Source organism: Lepisma saccharinum, chromosome 5 (assembly GCF_977018435.1).
Source record: "Lepisma saccharinum chromosome 5, izLepSacc3.1, whole genome shotgun sequence".
Lineage (NCBI taxonomy): Eukaryota > Metazoa > Arthropoda > Insecta > Zygentoma > Lepismatidae > Lepisma > Lepisma saccharinum.
The window spans coordinates 17,311,710-17,338,336 of NC_139233.1; the positions used below are offsets into that span (position 1 = coordinate 17,311,710).

Here is a 26,627-nt window from a genome sequence, read left to right on the forward strand (position 1 = left end):
GAGGTTGCAAAAGTAATCAATCTTATACCATTATCATTACTTAATTCATGAAGACTTTCTTTACCAATCGTGGGTTTAAATGTCTCTTCTTTGCCAATCTGTGCATTACAGTCACCTAACAGAATTTTCATATCATACTGAGAAAATTTATCAAAGACCTGTTCTAACTCTGTATAAAAATCATCTTTAGTATTATCATCTTTATCTTCCGTTGGTTCATGTATGTTTATTAAAATAATTTTACACCACCTACCCTGTAAAACTGCATATGATATCCTATCATTAATAAATTCTACTGTTTTAAGAGCTGAGATAATTCTATTATTTATGAAAAAGCCTGTTCCAAAATTATGATTTTCAGTACCACCATAGAAAAAAGTATAATTTTTAGTTTTACAATTCCCTTCTCCTGGCCACCTAACTTCCTGGACAGCTACTACATCTAATTTATACTTAACTATCTCATTAACTGTACACTGAAATGCTCCAGGCCGGTAAAGGCTCAGAACATTCCAGGTGCCTAATTTAATATCCTTATTCCTAATGTAGATCTTATCCTTAGTCCAGGGACCTCCCAAAGTAGTCCCCACCCGGAGATCCGAACGGGGGACTATTTTACCTCCGGAATATTTTACCTTGGGAACATCCATGGCCTTATATTGCTGATTCTTGACATGGCTTTTTACAGTGCAGAGTTGTCAGCTCTACGCCTAACCCCCAATATGAATGGAGGAACTACTACACAAGACAAACACAAACACATTAGACAGCACAATTACTACACAAAACGAACACAAACACATTAGACAGCACAACTACTACACAAGACACACACAAACACATTAGACAGCACAACTACTACACAAGACACACACAAACACATCACAACTATAACACAATATAAACACGCATTAAATTAAAATATTTACACAAATATTAAATTAGCAAAATTATGAGTAATTTTGCTGACAAACGTATACGTCATTATCATCCAATACCAAGTGGAACCATTCAATCAGTTTTTTGAGCACAGGGTGGTCCAGAAGTCACATTATGGGTTTTATATTTTAGTGATGGATGAGAAGCACATAATTCTAGTTATTGGAAGTCTTGAGATTGACAATTGGTACGGAACTCCAAAAACCTAAGTTCAGACCTTACTTTCACAATTTTAATAAACATTTCAATACATTATTATATATCTTCTATGTGACATTAAGTTATTTCTAATAGATATTCGAGTTTGTTTCAAATGTGCTGATTTCTAATGACAGAACCTATCGTGCGTACTGAAAGTCGTGATCAACATGTTACAAGAAGGAAGTAAACTGTACAAAAAAGAATCTAATATATGCCTGTTAAAGTACATACCTTTATTAGTCTTCAACATAATCATCATCTAAATCGACACATTTTTGCCAACGTTCTGGAAGTTTGAAAATTCCTCTGTTGTAGAACTCCGTTCGGGCACGTCTGAGTATTCTCCTAACGGCAAGTTCCACTTCCTTGTTGGTGTCATATCTGTTTTCCCGCATGTGTTCTTTCAGAAAAGAAAACAAGTGAAAGTCAGAAGGAGCCAGATCTGGACTGTAGGGAGGGTGTCGAAGTAGTTCCCACCCAAATCTGGCAACTTCATCCCTCCTTAGCTGTGCTGTGTGCGGCTTGGCATTGTCGTGTTGGAGGATAACACTATCCCTGCCAGGACGTTTTTCACGAATAGCACGACGAAAATTTTCAAAGTGCGCACATAGTGAGCAGCATTGATTGTTTCCCCTGGAGTGAGAAAGTCCACGAGAAGAACACCCTCCGAATCCCAGAAGACAGTTCCCATTACTTTGCCAGCTGATGACATTGTTCTCGGTTTCTTCTTTCTTGGTGATGTTTGATGTCGCCAATCCAGGCTTTGACGTTTACTCTCAGGCTCGTAGAGGTGGAAAATGGTTTTGTCTCCAGTAACCAAACACTTCAAGAAACCCTCGCCTCCATCCTCTGCTCGGTACCGTGCCAAAAGTTCCGTGCAAACATCTTTTCTGTTTCGTTTTTGTGCCGCATTCAAATCCCTTGGCACCCATCTGCAACACACTTTCCGGTAACCCAGTACACCAATCATCTCCTGGATAGCACTGTGCCCTACTCCAACAATGTGTGAAAGTTCCCTAACCGAAACACGCCTGTTCCCCTGGATGATTTCCTGGACGCGAGCCACGTTCCTGTTGTTCGAGGCAGTTCTCGGGCAGCCTGTGCGAGGGAGATTACTTATGTCTGTGTTTCCACCTCTAAAATGTTTTATCCATCGCCTGATGCTACTGGCAGCCATACACTGATCACCATACACTTCCTGTAATCGGCGGTGGATATCTGATGCCGATGCACCTTCCTTAAACAGGAATTCAATCACTGCACGCTGGCGAAACGACGTGTCAAACGGAGCCATTACTCGCTACTCGCTAATGCACATATGTACTGCACCGATCACCCCACTTTCAAGTGTATGTTGTCACAATAGATGGTTCTAACTGTCTTATACAGCGCATCTCTCTACGTGAACATTTACGTCTGAAATAAAAAGTTGATCACAACTTTCAGTATAATATTAGGTAAAATTCACCGTTCACATAGGACCGTGCCATGAAGGCATTGATAAATGGATCTCACTTTTAATTTACAACACTAGTTCCTTATTTACCTTGTAGAAATTTCCTGATGGTCAGGAGATCTTGAAGGAACCTGAGGTTTTTCCCTTGCATCAGCAGGTTTCAAAGGAGTCTGAGATGTCCCATGAATACCTTCAGATTTTCTGTTGAAGAAGTTGAATGAGAACCACCCTGGTGCACTGGAAGGAAAACAAAAGAGCATTCATGCTACAAAGAACATAAATAGACATTTTATTTGCCATATGTGTTGGAAGAAAAATTGCTTCCAAATGTAGCACACAATGACTCCTGAGTAGCATGCAATTTTCTTGGGAGTCAGGATGCCAATCACAGGTAGGAAAGGAAGGGAGAGGGGGTATCTATGAAATGATACAGTTAAATTACAGTGGGAAGCACTGGAATATATTGTTTGTGTTGTCTGGTGGTAATAAGATCACACGCATGAATACAAGTTGTAACAGTGCAGCAACTGCGATGAAAGTACTGATATAAGAGTTTCTTGAACATATTAAATTTGGAACTTCTCATTAGGTATCACTGCTTTTCTGCTTACCAGGCAAAAATAATCTATCAGATATCTAGAGTTCAGTAGCACTTACAGTTCCGCCGGGCCAGGAACCGGCATGGAGACTGCCTTTATGGCAGTGACCCTGTGATGCCGTGTTTACCTGCGAAGGAACTCGTGGTCAAACAGCCAATTAGGCCCACCGCTTTTGCAAGAGCCGACAAAGTTAAAATTCTCCCTCCACAAAGAAGCCAGTAGAGAAACAGGATTTTGTCAAAATTACCCTTCCGCACTGTGATTGCACACTGGTTAGTACGGCGTCCCAACTGTAGGGTAACCAACTCTCCTGTATTTCCTGGGATCTCCCACATTAGAGCTATTTTTTTTGGATCCTCCCAGCTCCCAATGCCAAAAAAAATATTATTATTATCTAATGACCTGAGGGCTGTATAGAGTTCTGCCACGTAGATAGACCAGCTAGGACCTAAATCGTAACTGTAACTCAGAGAGTCAATGACAAAGACAGAGCCAACTGATTCGGACCCATGTGTATAAAAGACAATAAAATTGAGGTCAATGAAGGGTGCAGGGAATTCCCAAGTAGGGAGAGATGGAATGAGTGGAGATGACACAGGCAGATTGCTATCAACATTGAGTTTTGAAATGATCTTCTTTGCACGGACAATGAATGGTCTTGTGGTATGATGAAGTAGGCAGTACACAGTCAGTCATGCTTCTCTCATCACAGTGTGATATGTTGGATGGGAAGGATCATTCTTTTAGCTGCATACTGCTGCGTATGTAATCCTGGCCTCACTTCCTCTGGGGACTTTCCGTGGAAGATAGAGGCATTAACCTCTCATTGAGGGGTCAGAAACAAAGGATATGGAAAACAGTGTAAAATGTGCTGCATGGTAAAACTCACGCTGAGTTGTCAGTAAGAATTCGTCAAGTATAGTGGGTGCGGAAGTTTGAGGCGGCAAATATCTTAAAGCGTGAGGCGCCCCAGTAAGTTGCACCTTGAGCCCAGGACTTGGCATGGATCTTCATCGTGGTCGGGTCTAGGTAAGTGTGGAGAGAACTTCGCTCTGGCATTCCTCTTCTTGACAGAATAGGCCAAATCGTTATAATATGGAAACCTCTCGCATTGCATAATTAGCTACATCCCTTGTGACTCTAATGATCCCCGAGTTAATAACACTTCAATAGCAGCAGCGTAGTGCCCACGTAAGGCTTGTAAGTCCACCTTACAAGTTGAAATTATTGAAGATAACGTATTTCATTCCCGTATTTATCGCTTGCACACAGAAATATCAGACTGCAAGTAGAACGTTTAACGAAAGAATTGAGGACTTGTTTTGATTCGAGTTGTTTCTCTGTAAGGCTTCTTCAGAGGACTTACATGTAGGTGAATGGAAGAAATGATTTGGAATCGCCCATGGCAGGTGTGTTTGCTTACGTAGTATCATCTCAACAAATGACAGGGTCCCCTGATTCTGAGCCAGATGTAAGGCGCATTACCAGTGGGTGCTAACTGGCGAGAATTTCTGTCCCCAGGTAGGCGAAGCTTACGCTGGCATGGTTGTCACTGCGTATGACTCATATGCTTGCCACGGTCGGAAGAGAACAAAGAAATTCGACTCCCGTGTTGTTTCAACAATGCTTGAGGTGTAACAAAGCGGGTGTCATTTTTAATGTGTAAACTAACTATTAAATTCACAAACGAGATGGTTTAATGTTGGATATTACCTCCATTAGAAGCAGCGAAGTTAACGATAAAAGAGGAATGTCTGGCAATCCTAGATCCGGCAGCGCCCGCAAAGTTTGGCGCGTGCATCCCAGTTGCCCGCCGTAATGTTAAAGCATGCGCGTAATACTTAGCGTTATGATTTACAGAATTTTTTTTTTACCTTTTCCTTTCACTAAGTTGCTTGATATGCTTTTCGAAATGTGCGCAAATATCGTAACCATGATAATGAGTAATATTCTCGAACGCATTTGCATTTGCAAATTGTATTCTACGCATTTCCCACAAATGCCTTTTTTAGTGAAAGAAAAATAATAATAAGAATAAAAATATGACATGACCTTTCCAGAAGAAGAGTTTGTGTCCTTAACTAAGCTGTATGCAAAATTTTTAAATTGCTACCATTTGAAAGTTGAGCTACAGGTAATTTATTCTGAAGCCAAATATCGAGTAAAGAGTGTGTTTGAACTTCATGAGTACTTGTGTACTACCCATTTGAACGAAGCTGTTGAACAAGTGTACAAACTAACAGAATTCTTCCTCCCTGTTCCTGCCTCAAGCTCGTCGGTGAAAAGGTCGTTTTCTGCACTGAAGAGGATTCATACCTTTCAACGCAGCACACAGACTCAGGCAAGGAAATTTGACTTGGGACTGATATCCATTGAAAAGGAGCTGCTAAAGACATTGACCAGAAACTCCCGATTCTACGACGACGTGATTGAGGTGTTCAGGCTAAAGGATCGTCGGATCGAGTTACAGTATAAATGAGAATTTCCAATAAGTAATACATATGCTATTATTGTTAACATAGAGTGTGTGCAATTTGTGTTTGAAATTGAGTATGCCCATACATGAATTAGATTCAAATAGATTCTATTTAGTTAAAATGTTTTTGGGTTTTCTTTATCCAATATTCAGGTCAGGTTTATCTAAGGAAGCCTTACACCTTTCATAGAATCACGCTACGCCACTGTTCAATAGATTAAATCCTATAAAAAAGCTGGTTCAACGAAAAGATGAAATTTATTTTCTCATCAAATCCTGGCAAGTATAAAAGATACTTCAAGGTTTTGGGATGTATTTTCAATATTCCCTGATTTTTCACTCATAGATCGGTTTATCTGACTTTCCTGGTTTTCCAGCTAAGCAGGAAGTCAGTTTTCTATCTATTTCAGTTATATTACGTTATTTTTCTACAAACTGAGTTGAGTGGAAACCCTATGATGAAGAGGCAGTGCCTGGACTTATTAAGCACTGCTGAATACAACCCTCTTGGCCTTGTAACTGGAATTTCATGGGGAAATAATATTGCAATTGTAATTTGCTTTGGAAATTAGCAAAATTACAAAAGCGAAGTGAACTGCAGTGAAATGTGATTCTACTGCATCATTTTCGTGTAGAAGTTATAGCTACACAAGTAGTAAAGATTTTAATTAAAAGCTATTTTCCATGAACCAACTTCCTTGTTGGTAGTATAGAAGATTATACTCACTCTTTCCCATCAGCTTCTTCATTTGAAGCAGTAGGTTTGCTCTTAACAGGAACATCATCTTTTGAACTAATAGTTTCCGGTCTTGTTGGCACCTTGGAAAATTAAAAGATTTTAAATAAAATATTTTAAATATTGAGCTTTTACATTACATAATTATTGCAATCAGCTTAAAGTTAAATCTAACAGCAGAGATATTTACAACAGAGCAATCGCCTGCCTGAGTCACTGGTGCTGTGAAATTTAAATTGTTTTGTTTATTTTTTAAATATTATAATGAGGCTACTTGTACCCTTCTTTTAATATGGGAACATAAGTTCCATAACAAGCACAATGTAAGTCAGCAAATTAAAAGAACAAATATTTTGCAGACAAATCCCCATATCAAAGGTAAATGAAATGAAAATACATCGAAGAACTAAAATCAATAATTCATAAAGCTGACATCCTTATTATTAATTAAATAAAAAGATGCAAGATCTAAAATCAATTTACCATTGATAAAAGTGAGGTTGCAATACGGCATTCAGAATACAGAAGGCAAAGAACACATTGACACACATCCCTACAGAGGATTGTAGTGACTACGCCTTTGTTTGTGAACTTCAAATTGAAAACACAGATACTAGATTATTTATCTTTTGTTTCCACAATTAAACGTGTCATTTGTAGCATTTTTATTCATAAATTAATCACAAAACTTAAAATTCAAGAAACATTTAGAATGAAATTGCAAATGAGTGTGTGTGTGTGTGTGTGTGTACATACACAGACACACCTACACATATAGGGGAGGGGGATGAATTAGGGCAACGGTAACACATTCAGTTCTCCAATTTTCTCAAGATGTGTGAACATCAATTTCTTCCTCCATGCAATGCCAATGATTTACAAATAACAGTTTCAATTGCTAACATGTATTTACATGCAAATTTCTTATTAGATGATACATTTGCATTATTGTATCTTTTATTCTACATTTTCTACTTTTCCATGTGACTACTTTGTATTCAACAACAATTCACAAAAACTTTAGAGTTAATAATATTTTCATATTAACACATATCTTTCTTCATATTTTTATTATAATTATCTGAAGGCAGCCTCTGATATATTGAAATATTTTCAAAGCTGAATACGTAAAAAGTAATATGCAAGCAGTAGATAGGCTCTTGTTCAGTTCATTGACCAAATGATTCTATGATAATGTTTCCCAATTTAAACTTCTACTTACATCTGTTTTTCTTGCAGGGGGTGCTGGAGGAATGGGTGGTGCTCCTTGTTCACTGACACTACAAAGAAACAACACACATTTCTAGATATAAATACCTTGTACCATGCCTAGCATTGTAAATCAGATCATTAGAGTTTGAGTTTTTAAGTTCACTTTATGCAGAGGAAGGCTAATCGGGACTGGGCTATGAACCACTTATGCCTCGAACGGGTATCGAACCTGGGATGCATTGATTGCAAGGTGACAACGTTACCACTATGCCCTCAGGGAGGTTCTCAGATCATTAGATAGATGCTAAATATTACAGAAGAAGGGAGAATATACTTGTTAAATTCAACTGACATGATGTTGCTGAGTTGTTTTAAAGTGTACTTTAAGCATAGAAGGGTTATTCAGGACTGGGCATACATTTAAAAGTGGGATCCGAACCACTAAGCACCTTTACTGGGTACTGAACCTGGGTCATGATTAAAAGGCAACAATGTTACCACTATGGCATCGGAGAGGTACAACTGGGATGATGGGACACCTTGACAATCTTAAAGTGTCCAGTCGTTGAGAGTTTTCATAGTTGATAGTTTAATTATTGTTAAGAGGTATACTTTATTAATTTACACACAAAACATTACCTGTTATTTCAGTGACCACTGTCACCATCTACATCGGAACTTGCAGTTACCCACTTGACATGCTTTCAGTCTGCACTGTTATGCCAATGGCCACTAGGTGTGCTGCTGTTGCTGGATTGTCTGCTCTGTCTCTGCTACTGCTTCGATTTACTTGCTCAAGTGGTGGGAGTCAAATGTAGTGGGATTGTCTATTATCAATATTTAGTTCATGGGCGAAATGCATAATGGCATGTGTTTCCTTGATTTTTGTGCCAATCAGGATGTGCGCTATGTGTTTGATGGAAATTTTCTTGATTTGGTGGTTGCTATATTTGATGTCTTTTGCTAGGCCAGTGGTGGGTTGTGTTTTTTGGGAATCAGGTAAGTGCTGTTGAGTTTTTTCATTTGTGGATTCGATATATGCATGTCCCGCACTGTGGCCATGTGGTCTAAGGCATTATGCTTTGGGCTCTGGGCTCCAACTACAGGACGTGCGCAGGTTTGAGTTTCCCGTAAAACTTTTCTCCTCACTATTCGGCCCATGTATGGGACTGGTGGCCACCCAGCATCGTGAGAAAATTGGGGAGCTACAAATGAGTAGCATAACCTGGTCATGTAAACCTACGACAACGAATGGGGGTTTGTTGTCCAGACCACACATCACCCCATAACTAGTTGAATGATCTCCCACTTCGGGTGAGTGAGTGAGTAGGATCAGGTGGGAGTGATTACGACAGTCGGAAGGTAGTCTCGGGCCTTCAATGGGCTGTTGCGCCACGGGTTATTATTATTGGATACACACATTGAGACTGATAAATTACTGAATATTCTCCTGATTCAATATAGAACTGCAAATGTTCCATGAAGAACCTAATTGGTTCATTCACCTCCTGAATTCAAGTATGTAACCAGGCAATTGCAATGAGTTTTGCACTATAAAAAGTACAAACGGAAACTGCATATTTACAAAACTATGGAACATGAATTATACCATTACATTCATTAGAAAAACAAAATAGTAAAATTTTGCACTAAATTACATATAAAAATATATGAACCGGTAAAATTTTAGACAATGACACATTGCAATATTGGCCAATACTAATAATACTGTTAAACCCATCCAGAGCCTAATATATATTAATATATTTATTAGAAATATATACATGCGTACATTGAATAGTAGTATAAAAATGTAGATGTAAAATCCTCAATTTGTAATGGAGAAAACATTTTAAATAAATTTTATTTAAAAGACACTTACCCACTGGAAAGCGGAAACCTTGTATCAGTCATTAACTGTTGTCTCTGTAAATGATCATTGATACTTGTAAATAAATTGAAAAATTACAGTTCTTACAACATAGTATAAGAATGGTCTTATCACTGGAACCTAACTTTACACTTTCTAACATGTGGCTAAAGAACTTAATAACTACAATAAAGCAATATTTATCTAGCACACTGCTAGATTAAGTTACTTATCAGAGCCTATCATGCTTTTTTATATTATAAGAACACTATTACAGTGAAACCTCGATTTTATGGTTTTCAGGGGACCACATTGAAGAATCTTAAACTGTGGGTAAATGTAAATTAAGGAAAATTTTACATTTGCTATGTTGGGACCATCAACCATGCAGGAAAATGTAAAATCTGGGAACGTAAAATAGAGGTTTCACTGTATCAACAAAACTTTCCATTATTGTAGGACTCTAATAGTACTACATTTTATATATTTTTTTATTCACATGGATTTAATACAGGATCAACAGGGACTTTTCAAACAAGATTTTCTTCATAAAATTTAAATTTTATTCTTCATCTAATTCTATTTTTTGGGAATGGGATACCACAATGTGCTTGCAACTATCTATGGTAGATAGTTCTTCTTCTATGAATGTTTTGTTTGCCACTGTACTTTTAAAAAGAATGCATTTGAAAACCTCTCCTAATATAAGAGAAAAATCTAGATATACGAGGGCAGGGGCATCAGTCACAGCAACTATATTTTTTCTCAAAGTTAAACAGTGATACCACAATATGATCGTATGTCCCGGAAAACATGACAGTATGTGTACATGTCACTAGATAGCAAAGTGATGAATGGCTATTATACAGAGGGCAGTATTAATTCTTTGTTGAGTCAACCATCATTCTACAGCGTGAACATATATTGATAAACATAACCTTTATCTTATTCATGTTGCAATTTGTTCATTCACTACTCACCTCATTAGGCTGATACTTGGAGTCTACTTCTAAAGGCTCTTTTCTTTGAGCTTGGTCTGTCCTCTGCTCTTCATCCTTTGGACTGAAAAGTAGAATTTAAAAATAAAATGTCATACTCAATAGCATATAGGACAGCAATTTCAATTCACAATAATGTCTACAAGATATATGACTTCAGTTAATATACAATTTGCTCACAGTTGATCTTGCCTAGGATACATTAATATGTATACACTGTGAATAAACTACAATGAATTTTATACAGCTACCAATACAATATTGCTAGACTTATATTCTGATATAATTACTCGCTTCTCTTTTCCATGTAGTGCATTGTTGTAGGCTAGCTACAAGGGATGTTCCATATTGATTTACACTTTTGAAATTCCCACTATTCAGGGTCCGCCATTTGTCTTGTCATAATGGTCGCTGATAGGTCTGCTGCCAGGTATCAGCACAGGACAGAGGGGTGTAATACTGGTGAACCACAACGCATTTCGCCAACAGCTGTCAGTACGTGCGCAGGCAGCATGGAGAGCGATCAACAGGAACGGTGCCAGGTGACGTAGTTTCTGTGGAAGGAGGGTCTAACCACAGCAAATATTCAGAGGCGATTGGTAGCAGTGTGTGGAGAGCATGCACCGTCAATAAAAACCATGTACAACTGGGTGGATGGCTGGAAACAGGGCCGCATAACAACGGAGAAGGGAATCAGTTCCAGAAGTAAAGTGATAGTAATGATGCCAGTCACTATCTCGCAAGTGGAGTGAATTATTCAGAACAGGTGCATAATGTTCTCGGAGATGGGGGCGGCCATGGGACTCTCCCGAGTAACCCTGCATTACATCATGCACAAACACCTTGAACTGGGGAAGGTGTCTGCCAGGTGGGTTCCCAAAGCTTGGAATGCAGCACAGAGACAATTGCGTGAGATGTGAGTCGAGATCTGCAATGCAACAACCAGGACCCAGAAGACTTGATGTCCAAACTTGTGACTGGCGATGAGACTTGGCTCCATTACTAAGAAACCTCTGTATGGACATCATTTCGCAGATATCATGACACATTCTTTAGTCAAAAGAACATGATTTAACTAAAAGAGCAAATAATAAGTTCACATGAAAGACTCAAAAGCATTCGCGTGATGCCTCTCAGGGTATGGGGTAATATCTCTCTGTTAGTTCGTCAAATAAACATCAAAGTTAAGTTTGCACTAAGAAAAAGGAAGTCAATTTTACTTCTTTGCAAACTAAATACTTATATGCCTAACATTTCACTCCAAGAAATTAAACTTCTTATAATTCAACTTGATCACTCTATTCAAAAACCGAGCCCGAACTTCAAAGTCAAGACAAAACACACTCGTAATTGCCATCGTAACAGCCCTTACAAGATAAGTATATACAGGTTAGTCACTATCCTGACATTATCAGTGATAGATAAATTACAGAAATTAAGATTAAAGAACAATAAACATTTGTACAAGAGAAAAGATAATTAATAACAATAAATATTAGTGGAATGGGAAAGGACGTGTCAATATACAACTTTCAAACAGCTGTCCGGATGTGGGTCCGACACACTCCAACAAAGTGGTTCTAGGTGGGCCTAGAGAAGTAGTCACGCTGCTGGAGCAAGTATATAGAGCTGAAGGGAGACTACATTGAGAAGATGGACATATCTACCGAGGTGTAACTATTGTGTGTAAGTGAAAAAAAAATGTAAATCAATATGGAACGCCCCTTGCATGTTCTGGAATCTGGAACCACATACGTATATGATGTATGCAAGGGGAGCTGATGGGGCTACATCCCACTGGTCAAAGGGGCGTACCCTCCAGGATAGAGGGTGAATTCGGAATGGCTAAGGCAAATGCCCCCATTTGAGCCTCCATGGAACCAGCCTCTGATGGAAACCTTAGACCGTAACATTATTGCCCCAACAGAAAAAAATGCTATAAAATTTTCCCAGATTTTAAGTTTTTCAACTCAGTACCCTTAAAAATGTGAAAATCAAAGTATGCGTATGTGCTTTCCTGCATAGGGCATCTTCTCACATTTCAAGTTCTCTGATAATCAGGTTAAAACACCAAATTCTCAATAGAGGTAACTTTGTTCTACTTGAATATCAAATGAATACACAAAATTCTCAACAGGGAATAAAAATTCCATTGTCATTTATTTTGATGAAATTACACTTTCCTCCTATCTACAGTACTTTCTCATATTCTCTAATCTACTGTTACAAAAACTGCATATTTTACAACTCTATTCTTACCTCTCAGGTTCTGAACCTGGTTTTTCCTTTTCTGGTTTTTCTTCATATAAACCCTTTAAAAATACAGAAATATTCATTCTTTTATCTATATTTTCATTACCGAAGAAACAAAGAAAGTTAATATTTCTGACTAAGTTGTAATTGCAGTTATACATTTTGTTTTGTATTGCTGTTCAATCACTTTTGGCTATCATGAATCGTGATTTGATGAAATTGATGAATAGAAACTCACAAAGGAACACTAATGCCCACGCAGAACTCAAGCCTGAAACCTTTGGCAAGTCAGATACTCAACGTGTTCAGTCCAAATATCGATATTTCTATTTCAACTAATTATGTAACTGATAATATCGAATAATGTGGCCAATTGTATTATAAATCTTGCAGAACCACATGTAATTATCAATATTTATTGCAAAATTTACTACCCTTCTAGTACCATCATTAGAACAGATGATGCATGACTAACTATCAGCAAGGTGGCATAGAATTGAGGGTATCTATTGAAGGTCGCAGTTCTTGATTGTGTTGCAATCCTTGCAGACTATGTTACTGCTAGGAAGATGCATATTTCCACAGAGAAAAAAATGCAAGATTACACATTGTAATGCTGGATTCAGAAGTGTATTTTCTACCACGTTTATCACAAACTGATGGTTAATTAACCGCACAAAGCACAATAAAACTCTTAAACAAGAAATTGAGATTCTAGGTTATTTGCTGACCCAATACTTTCCAGTCTGGTTTATCTTGTGTTACTCAAAATTAAGAAATGAAAGATGAAAATAGTTTTAAAAAAACATTAAGTTTTATAATTTTGCAATACTTACACAAATGAATCTAAAAATATTTTAGAACTCAACTCTTGCGTATTGGTAATGCTAATAATTTTACCGATAAAATATATATCTGTATATGTACCTTAATACAGAATTCTGCAGTTTTGTTATTTTGTGGATATAAATATATAATTCATGGAGCCACAATGGTCCAATCAATAGGAGGGCGTCTGACTGCCATGTAAAAGACCCGAGTTTGCCCAAGTGGAAAATATATAGGACAAGAGTAAATACTGTGTTGATAATTTTGCTAATGTAAATTTAGGATACAGTAACCATACAAGATAATTCAATTTATTACAGGCATAAGCCAATACAGTTTGAACCAGTACAAATTCAACAATGGTTGACTTTTGCATTTTTGTTATTTGGTGCCTCTTCCCTGACATTTTTGGCTAATCAAGAAGGTGAGCATGGTTGAAGCTGATGGACACTCACAAAGAACACCCATGACCAGGTTGGGGTTCAAACCCAGGAACTTAGGTGGCGAGATCGAAAGTTGATCATTTAATGCACTCAGGCAAGCCAGCTTTAACAATACTTGGAAACTGACACAAGACATGGTAGTCTAGTCAGTAGGGCATCTGACTTCCATGCAGGAGACTCGGGTTCGATTCCTGGGGTGGGTGACCTAGGTCAGAATTTTTCCAGCCCTGTCCCTGCATAAAGCGACTCTGGGGTTCACTCAGCCTGAAATCAATGGGTACCTGAGAGGAACCCTGGGTGTTTAAAGGCAGTTTGAGCATGGTGTTGATTACATCACCTCCAAAATGGCTGAGATCGAGAATGAGTGAGGCCCTACCCCCACAACCCCTAAATGTGCCTTCATGGCAAGGTGCTATATGCACGGGGAACTTTCCCTTTTACCTTACCTGACACAATTTGAAGTAGTTCAAACAATTTAAAATTTTAAAATATAGTTTTTAATTGGAACGAACTATACCATATTAATTTACAAAAATTTTTACTTTAAAATATTCATAAGTTTAAATCAGATTTTTATCCCAAAACCCATTTCCTCCCACAATACTGTTGCCACATAAAGAAAATTATGCATTTTGTATAATTTCCAGGATATCTAGGCTCCACGAAAATTCTGCATGGCATTTTTGCAGATCTTGTTTCCTGATTCCTGGACATTATATCGGCCCATAATGGTGATCAAATAACAACTATTTTGTTATACCAAAACCACTGGTATCAGACAATGTTAAGGGCTCAGCCGTAATTTATATTTATCTTGTTTAGCTCTAAGAGAGGGTACTACAAGGAAAAATAAGTTACTTCTTTGCCTCATGTGAATAGAAATGTATACATAGTTTTTACAATTTGCTGAACCTCGCCCAAGAATAAAGACCATTGAAATTGAAAATTGAAATTTACTTACATATCCTGGCCTTGTTGGGTATCCTGGTCTTATTGGAAGACCCACTGAAACTTCCACGACAACTTCCTTCCTCACAGCCACTTTCATGTCTTGTTGCCTATCAAAACAACAATTCAAGAATGAACCTTCCAATGTAACTAAATGACAAATATGACCCTCACAGTTAAATAAAATTACAGTGATATATGTATTTTAATTCTCTACCTCTATCATAACATCAAAGAATAATTACACATTGTTTATTAATGTTTACTTATTCTCTTTCTTTGTTTTCGAAAAATGCTCGATCAAATACATGAAAACTATTTATTCAGTAATAACTTACATGTTGAATGATAATACCTAGGGCCACATATTTATGACGAATAAGAGATCGAGATTTCAGTAAAAAACTAGGCATATTTCAGAATCAAAAGCAGTATCTAAAATGGCATTTTGGTGTTAAAATGTTGAATATAATCCTAAATTTGATTTTAAAACTACACTTATTACACAAAATAAACATTTCCATTACTAATAGCATATTTATGTAGTTGTCAAGGGTAGTAAGTTTATTCCTGTGTAAACTAGTCCATTTTTGACTATTTATTTACAATTTATACAGCATAATTAATCATTTTTCTATGATTTGCATAACTTATTAATTCAGATTTCAGAAAGTGTTGCATTGGCAAATAAACTCTAAATTTCGTTTTCAAGTTTATTTCACATCTTGCAGTTCATGAAGGAAGGGGTGGGGGTGGGAGACTGTCTCACAAGCATGCATCTGAGGTTAACTTGTGTCATTCAGAAAGTCCAGCAGTTGATCTAAGAAAGACAAAGAAAGAACATTTTGCATGCATGATCAGTGTAATTCACGATGTACTTCATACATTAAAGATAGTTAAAGGGTTGTGGGAGAAGTGTACCCAACATGCCTATGCATGTTACAGAAAATGACGTGCCTAAACCAGGGTTAATGAGTTAAGTTGATATTTGTCATCGATAAAGACACACTTTTTGCTAGGGATGGGTCGATATGAAATTTTGGCCGATACTGATAAAGTACCGATATAAAATTTACCGATACCGATAACAGATATTCTACCGATCCGATATAAAATTAGAAATGGTCCTTGAAGAACCTGAAAGGTTCAATGACTTCTTTAATAATGTATGTTTCAAGGTGACTGCAGTGCAAGATAAATTGCATATTTAGACATTTACTTTTTTAGAAATAAGGGCATGGATATTATCCATAAAAATTACAACAAAATGGCAGAATTTTGCACTAAATTATCAGATAATAATCGATATATCGGATCGGTAAAATAATCGGTAATTTTACCGATAAACCAATATGCCTATATCGGCCGATACCGATAGAGTACCGATTAATCGGTCCCATCCCTACTTTTTGCTTTAATGATAATACCGAAAAATTGAGAAAATCAAAATAAAATGTGGAAATACATTTGGAGAGGTTAAAAAAAAAATCTGATTGTTATTGTTTCTGAATATTAAAATAAGGCAAATTCACCATTTTTCTTAAACACTGAATTTTACGCTTAGCGTGAAATGTATTGCAAAAGTGTAACATAAGTTCACGTCCCTAGGCATAGATTATATTCTTAACTGATGCATTTAATTGTCTCTGCAAAATGGATATTTTTGTTCTTACCTCTCAGTCTTTTGAATCGCTACATATTTTGCATGGTCTGTTCTTTCAACTGCTATTTCCTTTGTTGTTATCTTAACAAGTGGAGAAACTTCCTCTGTTGTTATATTAACAGCAGGAGAAACCTCTGTTGCCATTGTAGAGTTCTTAAAAGAAAGAAAAAAACAAATTTCCGTAAATTGTCCTGTCTGTGAATAAGTTTTATACACACACAAACAGAAACGATTAATGCATCCTGTGTTGTTAATCTTAACAATATGAAGATATAGCTCATATACTCTGGTTTTGTAAGCTATATATAAATATACAGTTTGTTGTACAAGGCATAACACAATATGATCACTTGGTAACATGCATTAATTAAGGAGGTGAATGAGCCATTTAGGGTCATCATGGAACATTTGCAATTTTGGATTGGACAGGTAGAATATTGGATCTTAGTAATGAGAGATTTTATGTTGGCATGTTATTGGTATCAGCAAATATTTCATATCAGTCCATCCCAAATACACATGCTCTGGTTTTGTCAAGTCTGTAACAAAACTCATCGAGGTTACCTGTTTGCATACAATAATTACAAAGGTGAATGAATCATTCAATGTCTTCATGTAATGTTTGCTATTTACTATTGGACTGGTAGAATATTAGTTATTGCTATGAATACCATATTTACGTGTGCATAATACGCATGTGTGTATAATACATACTCTGGTTTTTGATTGGGAAAAGCAACAGACAATATATCTCGTATAAAATGGCAGTACAATTCAGGATCAAAGAATGGCTTTCTTAGTTGTAGGTCATAAAGCTGTTGCAATGCCAATCAAGAGGGAACGACATCATAGCTATTCAAAGAGTCACCTGTTGCTATATGGATCATGCACTCTCGTGTATACCATGAGTCACTAACCCACACTATCTCCCACTCTCCCTCCACTGTATTTAGCATCCCAAAGATTTCACTTCTGTAACCAGCTTGTTTATTCTGTAGTAGGAGAATGTGAGATCAAAATTATGTTATGGATTTGTAGCTCTCAGGAAGTTATTTTCTATTACTTCTCGCCCAATAAATACTGCCAATACACATTCCGCGTGATGGGAGGTGCATCCTCGAATTCTGTCAGAATAACATCGCTTTTCTCGGTGTTGCAAAATGTTCTGTTACAAAGTGAAAAATCATGGAATGTGGTCATTTCACTTCTAGAGTGTTTAAAAAATTATTTTTAATAAAGAAATTCAACCTGGTAATTTGTACATGTTATACGCAGTCACATAGTGAGAAGATGTATGGTTACATGTTAGTTGTCGAATTATTCCGTGCATAATACGCACCACAGTATTGGGGGGTAAAAATGAGTAAGTACAGCAAATTAAAATTTCGTCAACCAAGGGCAGCAGCAGGTTCCAGTGTCCATACCGGGTTTTATTTTTTCTGGTTACTGAAAACTGCCACAAAATGTAGTGGGTGGGGAAAAAATTTCACCACAATAGGCTTTGGTCAAAATGGAACAACTTGGAAAAACATATATGTTAGAAACACTAAGTTGATGACCAAGGCAGATTTATTAAGAAATAAAAACACTTAACAAGTAACGTTTCAACCCTGTATCAGGGTCTTCCTCAGACAAAGAACTAAACTTCCTTCGTCTGAGGAAGACCCTGATACAGGGTTGAAACGTTACTTGTTAAGTGTTTATATTTCTTAATAAATCTGCCTTGGTCGGCAACTTAGCGTTTTTAATATGGAAACAAGGCTTAATTATATTAGTATATGTTAGGTCAAACATAACATTGAGAAATAAACAACCCATTATTTAACATGGCATTTTGTACGTACCTGAATAGTTGAATATATTATGCAGGTAAAACGTCAGATATAGGAAGGTATAATGAGAGTTTCACTGTATTCATACCATCCACAATAAAAATAACTTATTTCTAAAACAATTTAGTTATTTTGAGAACATAGCTGTAAAGCTTTATTCTGTTTCCAAACCAACCTTTTCATTCTCAGCAATGACTTTCTGCGACTGCTTCTGTTTAAGTTTTGCATCCTCTTCATCGCTCGATGGCTTGTGCGTATGGTCCTTGCTTTCAGTTGATTTCTTTTGTCTGAGTAACTCAGATTTATTCTGGTTTGGTAGAGTTGCGTGAGCTCCAGCTACAGACTTCACAGTACTAGTTTCTTGGCCTTCTCGTAACCTGAAAACAGAAGTATAGCAGTTTCTGCCAGATGATGTAACTACAAACAGTATTTATTAATCCACTTGCTTGTTTTACATTCAACTTTCTCTTCATGAATTGCAACACCTGTTTACTGTGAATGTGTATGGAGAAGAGGTTACTGATTAATTTATATTTTTAAATGCAAAAAGTGTTTTTGGAAAGTTTCTGAAGTCTGAATTATTCTATGAGATACACTTTGATTTATTTTACTTCGCTTCTTGTGCCACTTTTGGTGCGAAGATGGGGATGGGTGATGATATGATGAAATTGATGAATAGACATCACAAACGTCCTTGCCCAAAGCAGGATTCGAACCCGGGACCCATGGCGTCGCAGCGTGATGTGCTAACCACTCTGCCACGGGGACTGGCTCTATGAAGTATGCAAATCATGGAAAATTTATTAATTCTGCTGAAAATATTTCAGAAGCAAAACTGGATTCCTTTACTCAGGAATAACTGATAACTACATAACTGTGTATTAGAAAGAAAAAGTTTATTTTGTGTAATAAGTATAGTTTTCAAATCAAATTACATTTCTGAGATAAAGCATTTTCAAAACATCCATTGTTTTGCTATTGTGGAACCACAAGGAAAGAAACCTGCGCAGATGCGCAACTCCTGTGCACTGTACTCCCACATGGTGAGGGGGAGAGTGGACCATGCTTCCTTATGGCCTGAGCTGAAGGGAGGAAGGGAAAGCTGCATGGGGACTTTTCGTCGAAGGTTTTTTTTTCCTTGTGGTCGCTCTATAGATATTAAGTTTATTTTCATCCATTTTTATAGATTCAAAAAATATTTTTCTCAAAAAATGTAACAACAAATGCATAATTCTTTGTATGAGAGTGGAGCATAAACAGGCCCATAAGCAGCGCCAGCCTGATATAAGTTATAAATTTTAGCTTTTCATCGGCACTTCCTGAACTGAAACGACTAACTGCAATTAACACTCCACTATCCTTAGTAAAGCTTTCCTTTAATTTAGAAATTAGGTTATCAAGAACTGAAAAATGGATCCTAACTTTAATATTCTCTTCACATGTAGCTCTTTTGCTTCACATGCTGGAATCAAAATGGGCTACTGTGACAGTACTGCAGAAATTATTCTTTAACCTCAATTCATTAAAATGTAGGCCTACGCTTAGGCCTATGAGCACTACAATTGCCCAAGCATGGTGATTTTTGCACTGTATTGCAGCATTTAGTTGGTTGGATTTGTATTCACATCCATTACATGTACAGAGGCTAATCGGGACGAGATCCACAGCTTGTAGAGGAATGGCATCCTGGTTTGTGAATATCTGAACTTTTCAGTTCGTTTTCGCCAGAGATGGCAGCGGACTGTTCCGGTACATTTAATTTTTGTACATATTTTACATTTTTATTTTCAGTGTGAATTTTAATATTAGGCTAACCATTATTAATTGTAATAGAGTGCATCATTTTGCGCCTCTTCCCTGTAATGAAAGAACAGAAAAATAATATAAATAAAAATAACACTGTGTTAACAAAAGTAAAGCGTTCAGTTTCATGAAAATTTCCATTTCGAGCTCTGACTTAATGAAGCGTGTCTCGACCAGGGATCGAACCCTGGATCAATTTGTTACAAGGCTGCAGTCATACAACTACACTACCAGACTGTGGAGCTCAATTCTAAAATTTCCAGTTCTTAGTATTTTAACGAATCAGTTGATTCCATAACATCGTATTTCTCAGTCTTGGATATTTCCAATGACAATTATGACGCGAATGAGAGAACACTGCAAACACTCATATTGCTGGTACTCGAATGAGGAACTAACGAACAGAAATGAAACTTGACTGTTCATTAGATGTTGAATGTCCTCCTACTTATAAAAATTAATTTTTCGCACCTGTTAGATCTGTTCCATAGGTGCCGACTCCATGGGGCTTGGGGGGCTCGAGCCCCCCCAATGTTAATGATGTGGGGGCAGAGCCCCTCAAATAATTTTGCTTACGAGGATCTAATGTATAATTTTGCTTCTCTTGTAAAGTTTACTCTGAATAGTGCAACATGAATTTAACTTTAAATACACATTTGAAATGTTCTAGACCATCAAATTTTAGTGAATTCTGAACAATTTGAGGTCGTAAACACGACTTTCACGCATTATTAATATGTACGATATTTAGTTATCCTCGAAATCTCTTCCTCTAGTCCAAAGAATAAGGGGAAAATAATTCTAAAGTCTTTGAGTTTATTTAACACTGGCTTGCAGTAAAGTACGCAAGGAAAGCTTATGAAAAGTCTGTATTGCGATAGCGGGAACGGCTATGATCAAAGGCGTTATTGCTAAAGCACGGCGTGCTATGCAAAATTAAATTTAAAAAGTAAAATATTGTAGCAAGAACAAAAAAGTAGAACTATTTTCCTGCGATTTGTGTTACCATTTATGTAAATAATTAAATAAAACTGTTAAATATTGTAAATATTTGCTATTTTTATGGGTACGTCAACAATAAGGTTGTTTGTACCTGTCACATGTCCTTTCTTTATAAGTCTGTTGCGGACGTTAAAACACACCCATGCCCTCGCAGGGACTTGAACCCGAGACCTCCAGATCAAAGCAAGTTGAGCCGACCACCCAACAAGCTCGGCTATCGAGGCCGGCATAAAACTATTATGTTGGCCTCTTAATGTAAATACATAGCCTACTTTTAAATAAAAATGTTAATTGTTATCTAAAAAAGAAATGAGCAGACACACGTTTTTCTTGTTACATTTCATTTGCATGAGGAATATAATAGCTGCTTAAAAACTGCTATAGGAAGACGTAATTGTTATTTTTAAAAAAAGGGGAGGGAGTGAGTCATTCATTCATTTATTTCAGTGATCAGAGCCCCCCCAATAATTTTGACAAGTCGGCACCCCTGATCTGTTCCTAAAAATAGTGATTCGATATATAGGGGCTAATAATTGTTCACATTTAGCATTATATGCACATATTCTTTGTTACCGTTTGAACTTCCAACCAAAAAACAATTTCACAGCCACTGAATACATCCACCTACCATACCAAGCAGGCAGTCAAGTATCACGTCAACTTAGTAGCAACTTTGGCGACTCGTGATTGGCCAGATGGATATTTTGTGATTAAAAAAAGGCAAGAAAACTTTGTTTTTCTTATTTTTGGTCAAAAAATCTAGGAGGCTACAGAGGGAGCTGAGGTCAGTTTTGGGGGGAAGCCCCCATAGCCCTCTTGTAGCACCATCCCTGCCCATAAGTAGATAGTGGTTTCCCACCATAAAGTACCAAACAGCAACATTCGCTGAAAGAGCGGAAAATTGAACTCGGCATAAAGAAACAGGTGGTCTGAGAAAGCCCTATGTCTCATTCTGACAAGTGCTTTAACAATGTTGGAAATTATATTTTGAAGTAGTTTATGGTGTACACATTGTGACCATAATCAATCTGTGACACTTTTTCTAAGGGCTTACTTTCTGAATACCCCTAGTACTTACCCAAATACAGGATCATTAAGATTATCAGGAAATTTACCAATCAACTGATAGATCTGCACAATTAGGAGCCGATACTGACTAAGGACCAATTAAACCCATATCAGCTCTTAATAAAAGCATATCAAATATTTAAGATGCACAAAGCTTACCTAGCAGATAATTGCTTCTCATGGAGGTGCGGAGGCAAGAAGTGTGGCAAGTGCGAAACAGGACTCTAGAAAACAAAATTATTATTTCATTTTATATATTGCATAAGTTTTGCATATAAAGTAATTAGAATAACACACTACAATAGTTTTCTACACTAATCGGCTGATATAGGCATATCAGCATATCAGTAAAATTACTGATTATTTTACAGATCCAATACATCTACAAATAGTATCTCATAATTTCGAGCAAAATTCTGCAATTTTGTTATAATTTTTATGGATAATCTCCATTCCCTACTTTTTAAAAAAGTAAATGTCTAAATATGAAACTTCTTTTTTGCAAATAAAAGCAGAAAAGGATCATACAAATCAGTGGCGTATGCTGAGACCAAGATCAGGGCTATCTCCAAATATAGTAGTGTTTGAAAGAGGAGCGGTCTATAACATGCAATATGTAGGACCTTCATGCGAGTATGAAATAATAATTAACTTCTTACCTTACTTGAAGGTAAACTCCATTCTTCTCTCCTTTTCCGTGAATTTTTTTTTGTCACTTTAACGAAGAATGTGTCCTCACATGAATTTCTGATGTTCATTAGAACCCCTTTCTCAATAGACATTATAGCTAAATTGCTAAGCCGCGCTTGTCCCTGTGTTGCTAATTGTGGCCCCTAAATGCACATTCTTGCTTCCCCAGAAATGCTATTGCATTAATTAATCTTCTTATAATAATTCTGTTTTCCTTCACTTTTTCTTTATGCAAACTGTCAGCAATCTTCTCTTGCAAATTCAAGGAATGATCAATTCTTTGAGAACCGAATGTCTGTAAGTTACTGAACGCACGTATATGACTAAGTGATTTTTGGTGTTTATCGCAAGCAGTTACCAAATAGTTTAAATTACTAAATCCTGTTGTATTCTTTTGTCGTGTGTGTGTTGTGACTTTTGTCGGTAGAAAAAAAGCAAACATGCCCAGCAATACGACTTATTAAGTGCACTCGACCCAGTCAACCAAAGATATTTTTGGTAGCTGGTCTCGTGAAAATGCCTAATATATACCTTATTTTTGTCTTTCTGCACGACTGTAAGGTCCGGAAGAGGTGGAAGAGGCCTACCTGTCTCTATTATTTGCATCCTATCCTCGTAAGGAAGCCGTGAGAATCGCGTCTTGGAGACAAGTTCGGTGATTAAATCCATTTTCACACGCTCACGGAACAAAAACACAGCACAACAAAAGGATTCCCATCCATGAACACGGTATGCGGGCGACACAAAGAACTCGGATCTCTGACACAAGTTTGACCATATATCCCTTCCTTTTGCGGAAACCACCACCGACCCGCGTGGTTGAAAACACGTGCGTGAATGGTTGCTATGACAACATGGATTGTTTATGTTGCCAAACGTATTTCATTAGGATGACTCGGGCCAAAACCCCCACCACGAGGGCGAAGGTTTTGACATTTTGACAGCGGGGGGATGTGGGAGGGGGTATGCTTGAAACAGAAGTAAACAGGATGGCAACATGGCTGACGTCATCAGCGACCGGCTGCGACCACAGTCGAATTTCATGGAGAAGCAGAGTGCCACCTTCAGGGGAAAATCACTAAATTTGGCGGATTTATAATGCTTGTATGTGACGAAATTCATGGAACTGTAAGAGAGACGGGCAATGCTCGAAGGGATGGAGAGGGGGGGAGGTGATGTAATTTTCATGAGGCATCCCCCTAGCTTGAATAATTTGCATTGGCACCCCCGCCTATATTTTTTTCCCCAGCGATTTAGCGAATTTCGTATTTCCATTGTTGGCAACACTACAACATCGCCAGGATGCAGCGAAGTCTTCACTCTCCAGCGCTTGAGGTTGGAAGCCAGCACCAGGGACCACCAAGGTCGTCCCTGCCAGCACAAATACGTCATGGGTTGAAAGGACCGCCTGCTGGTTCAAAGACTTTTCCCTCAGACGAAGAAGCCTGGCGATAAATAAAGACGACCTTACACTAGCGCTTTCCACCGTGGCCGTTACGTGAGAGTGAAGCATCGGTTAAATTTGCTAGTCTATTATTTCCTGTATTTTAATATGGGCTTCGGCGATAGCCTAGGTAGCCTAGAATATACGCGCCTGATACAAATCTACCCATCTCAATAGGATGTTGATGGGAAAAGAGAAAATGAGGATGACAAGAAGATCATTCCTGTCATATTGACACTGCCTAGAGCTCAGAGAATGTTTAATGAGGAAGTCACAGGCGATGTCATTACTCCTTTACCATAATACAGTAGGGTCATTCCATGTCAAATCATCCAGAATTTTGTGAAAATGTCACCCACCATCCCCGATTTTGATGAAATTCGGTATGCTTATAGAACTTTTGATGCTGATTACAAAAATGACAACTTTTTTAAATTTGGTCAAGGGGTTCAGAAGTTATGCACTTTTTAAGATCCCCGTGTACACCACATGCGGCTCCACTTTGAATGACACACATTAGGTTATAAACAATCGTATCTTCCCTCGAGTTTGCCTTAGAAACTTCAAGTTTGTCTTCTTTTGTTCATAATAGTATAAGCTTTCATTTAAATAACATTTCAGATGAATGCATCAATAAACATGTATTTTTATATATAGTTTTATGTATTTTTTTAGAAAAATAAATGACTAACTTCAAGAGCGAATTTCATGCAATGCCCCCCCTTCAATTTCCCCCAAATTTTATAGGTAGGTAGCTCAGAGTGTGTACTAATGCCTGATAGAAAAATTGGGATGGGCGGTTCAGAGACAGGGGGATAAGAAAATAATTTGCATAAAATGACATTGAAAGTAAATCTTATTAAAAAGGCTTATGTATTTAGCACAAAGCCTGAAGTACAATATGTTTCAAGCTACAATATTCAAAATGTATGTTCACTATGTGTGAATGTAATCATAGGCGTAATCTGGCGGGGGCAAAGGGAAGCACTTGCCCCCTCCCAAATTTATATATTAATTAAAATTTTCAAGTTAAATATATTTTGTGATCCTCCTGGCACTTGAGAAAGAAAGGAATAAAGAGTAATAATTGTGATTTTTCAAATATATTTATCAAATAATCCTGGACACTATTTTTATGCGATGGAAAACTTTGTGGTTATCTCAACCCGAAGATAGTTTCCAAGTGACACTCATTAAGATTGTACCTAAAAATTGTACTCTATGCATTTCCAAAATTTCATGTACTATAAATTGTGCCGTTCACATTTTAGATGGATATTTTGACCATTTGAAACACACTAAAGTGTTTGACTTATCACTAAGTACATATGTCCATCCATTTATGTTGATAATGTCTACTGGACACACCATACTTTTTGGCTAGTAGTAGGAAGTTGATGGACCAAGTGGATGCAAGAATTTAATAGCTGCATCTCCATTTTCACATGGACTTTTGAAACAATTCTACAAACAAGTTTGAGTCACGCATGCATATGCTACTACATAACTGTTTACAGTTGGAATTCGGAAAGTCACTTCTTCACAAAAGTCAAACCATACAGTTATACAAAACATATTACAACAGCACTTACTATTTTTGCTCTGACTGTTAAACAACTAGTGTTTCGAAGTAAATAGTTACAAAGTTACAAGTACAGTTACTTTTTATTTAGGAATTCTAACTGTAACTAGCTACTTTTAAAAGTAAGTACCTGTAAAGTTAACAACGGTAACAGTTACTTTTTGCATAAGGGAAATAGCTAAATTGGACAATTCTGTTCCAGATTATAAAAATAAAATATGTAGATGTTGAATGCTAAATTTAGAACATCCACACATTACTGTAATTCATTTCTAATTGTATGTGAAAACTCCATTGTTTTTGGTAGACTGCTGCATTCGTTTGGAATGTGGTTGTCCAGCTAGCTAAAAGTCATTGTCGAAGGAGTGGATCTATGGATTTTGTTGAACTTGTAATGGAGGAGAAAGAAATAGGTGCAAGTGGAATCAATGACACCATATTCAAAATACCGTGGTCAGCATACAAATGATTTTTTAATTATAATCGTTCAAGCAAAGATGACTGTGTTTTCCATAATTTATTAGCAGTAATAATGTAAATATATGAATAACAGTTGGGCTGAAAAGTTCGTAGGCTAACATAGT

General features: G+C 37.1%; 1 protein-coding gene across 3 annotated transcripts in view; it reads right to left on the reverse strand.

The window, feature by feature from the left end:
• Positions 1-26,627, reverse strand: part of LOC145987679 (uncharacterized) — a 119,846-nt gene that overhangs the window by 67,142 nt on the left and 26,077 nt on the right. For all 3 annotated transcript variants that reach the window (XM_083122216.1, XM_083122218.1, XM_083122217.1), the window contains 10 exons: positions 22,487-22,551; positions 18,630-18,831; positions 16,633-16,775; positions 14,973-15,069; positions 12,747-12,799; positions 10,470-10,551; positions 9,502-9,545; positions 7,630-7,687; positions 6,399-6,490; positions 2,687-2,833 (listed from right to left, as the gene is read on the reverse strand). In XM_083122216.1, coding sequence (XP_082978342.1) covers positions 2,687-2,833; positions 6,399-6,490; positions 7,630-7,687; positions 9,502-9,545; positions 10,470-10,551; positions 12,747-12,799; positions 14,973-15,069; positions 16,633-16,775; positions 18,630-18,831; positions 22,487-22,551 — 983 coding nt within the window. The remainder of the gene's footprint in view (positions 1-2,686; positions 2,834-6,398; positions 6,491-7,629; positions 7,688-9,501; positions 9,546-10,469; positions 10,552-12,746; positions 12,800-14,972; positions 15,070-16,632; positions 16,776-18,629; positions 18,832-22,486; positions 22,552-26,627) is intronic.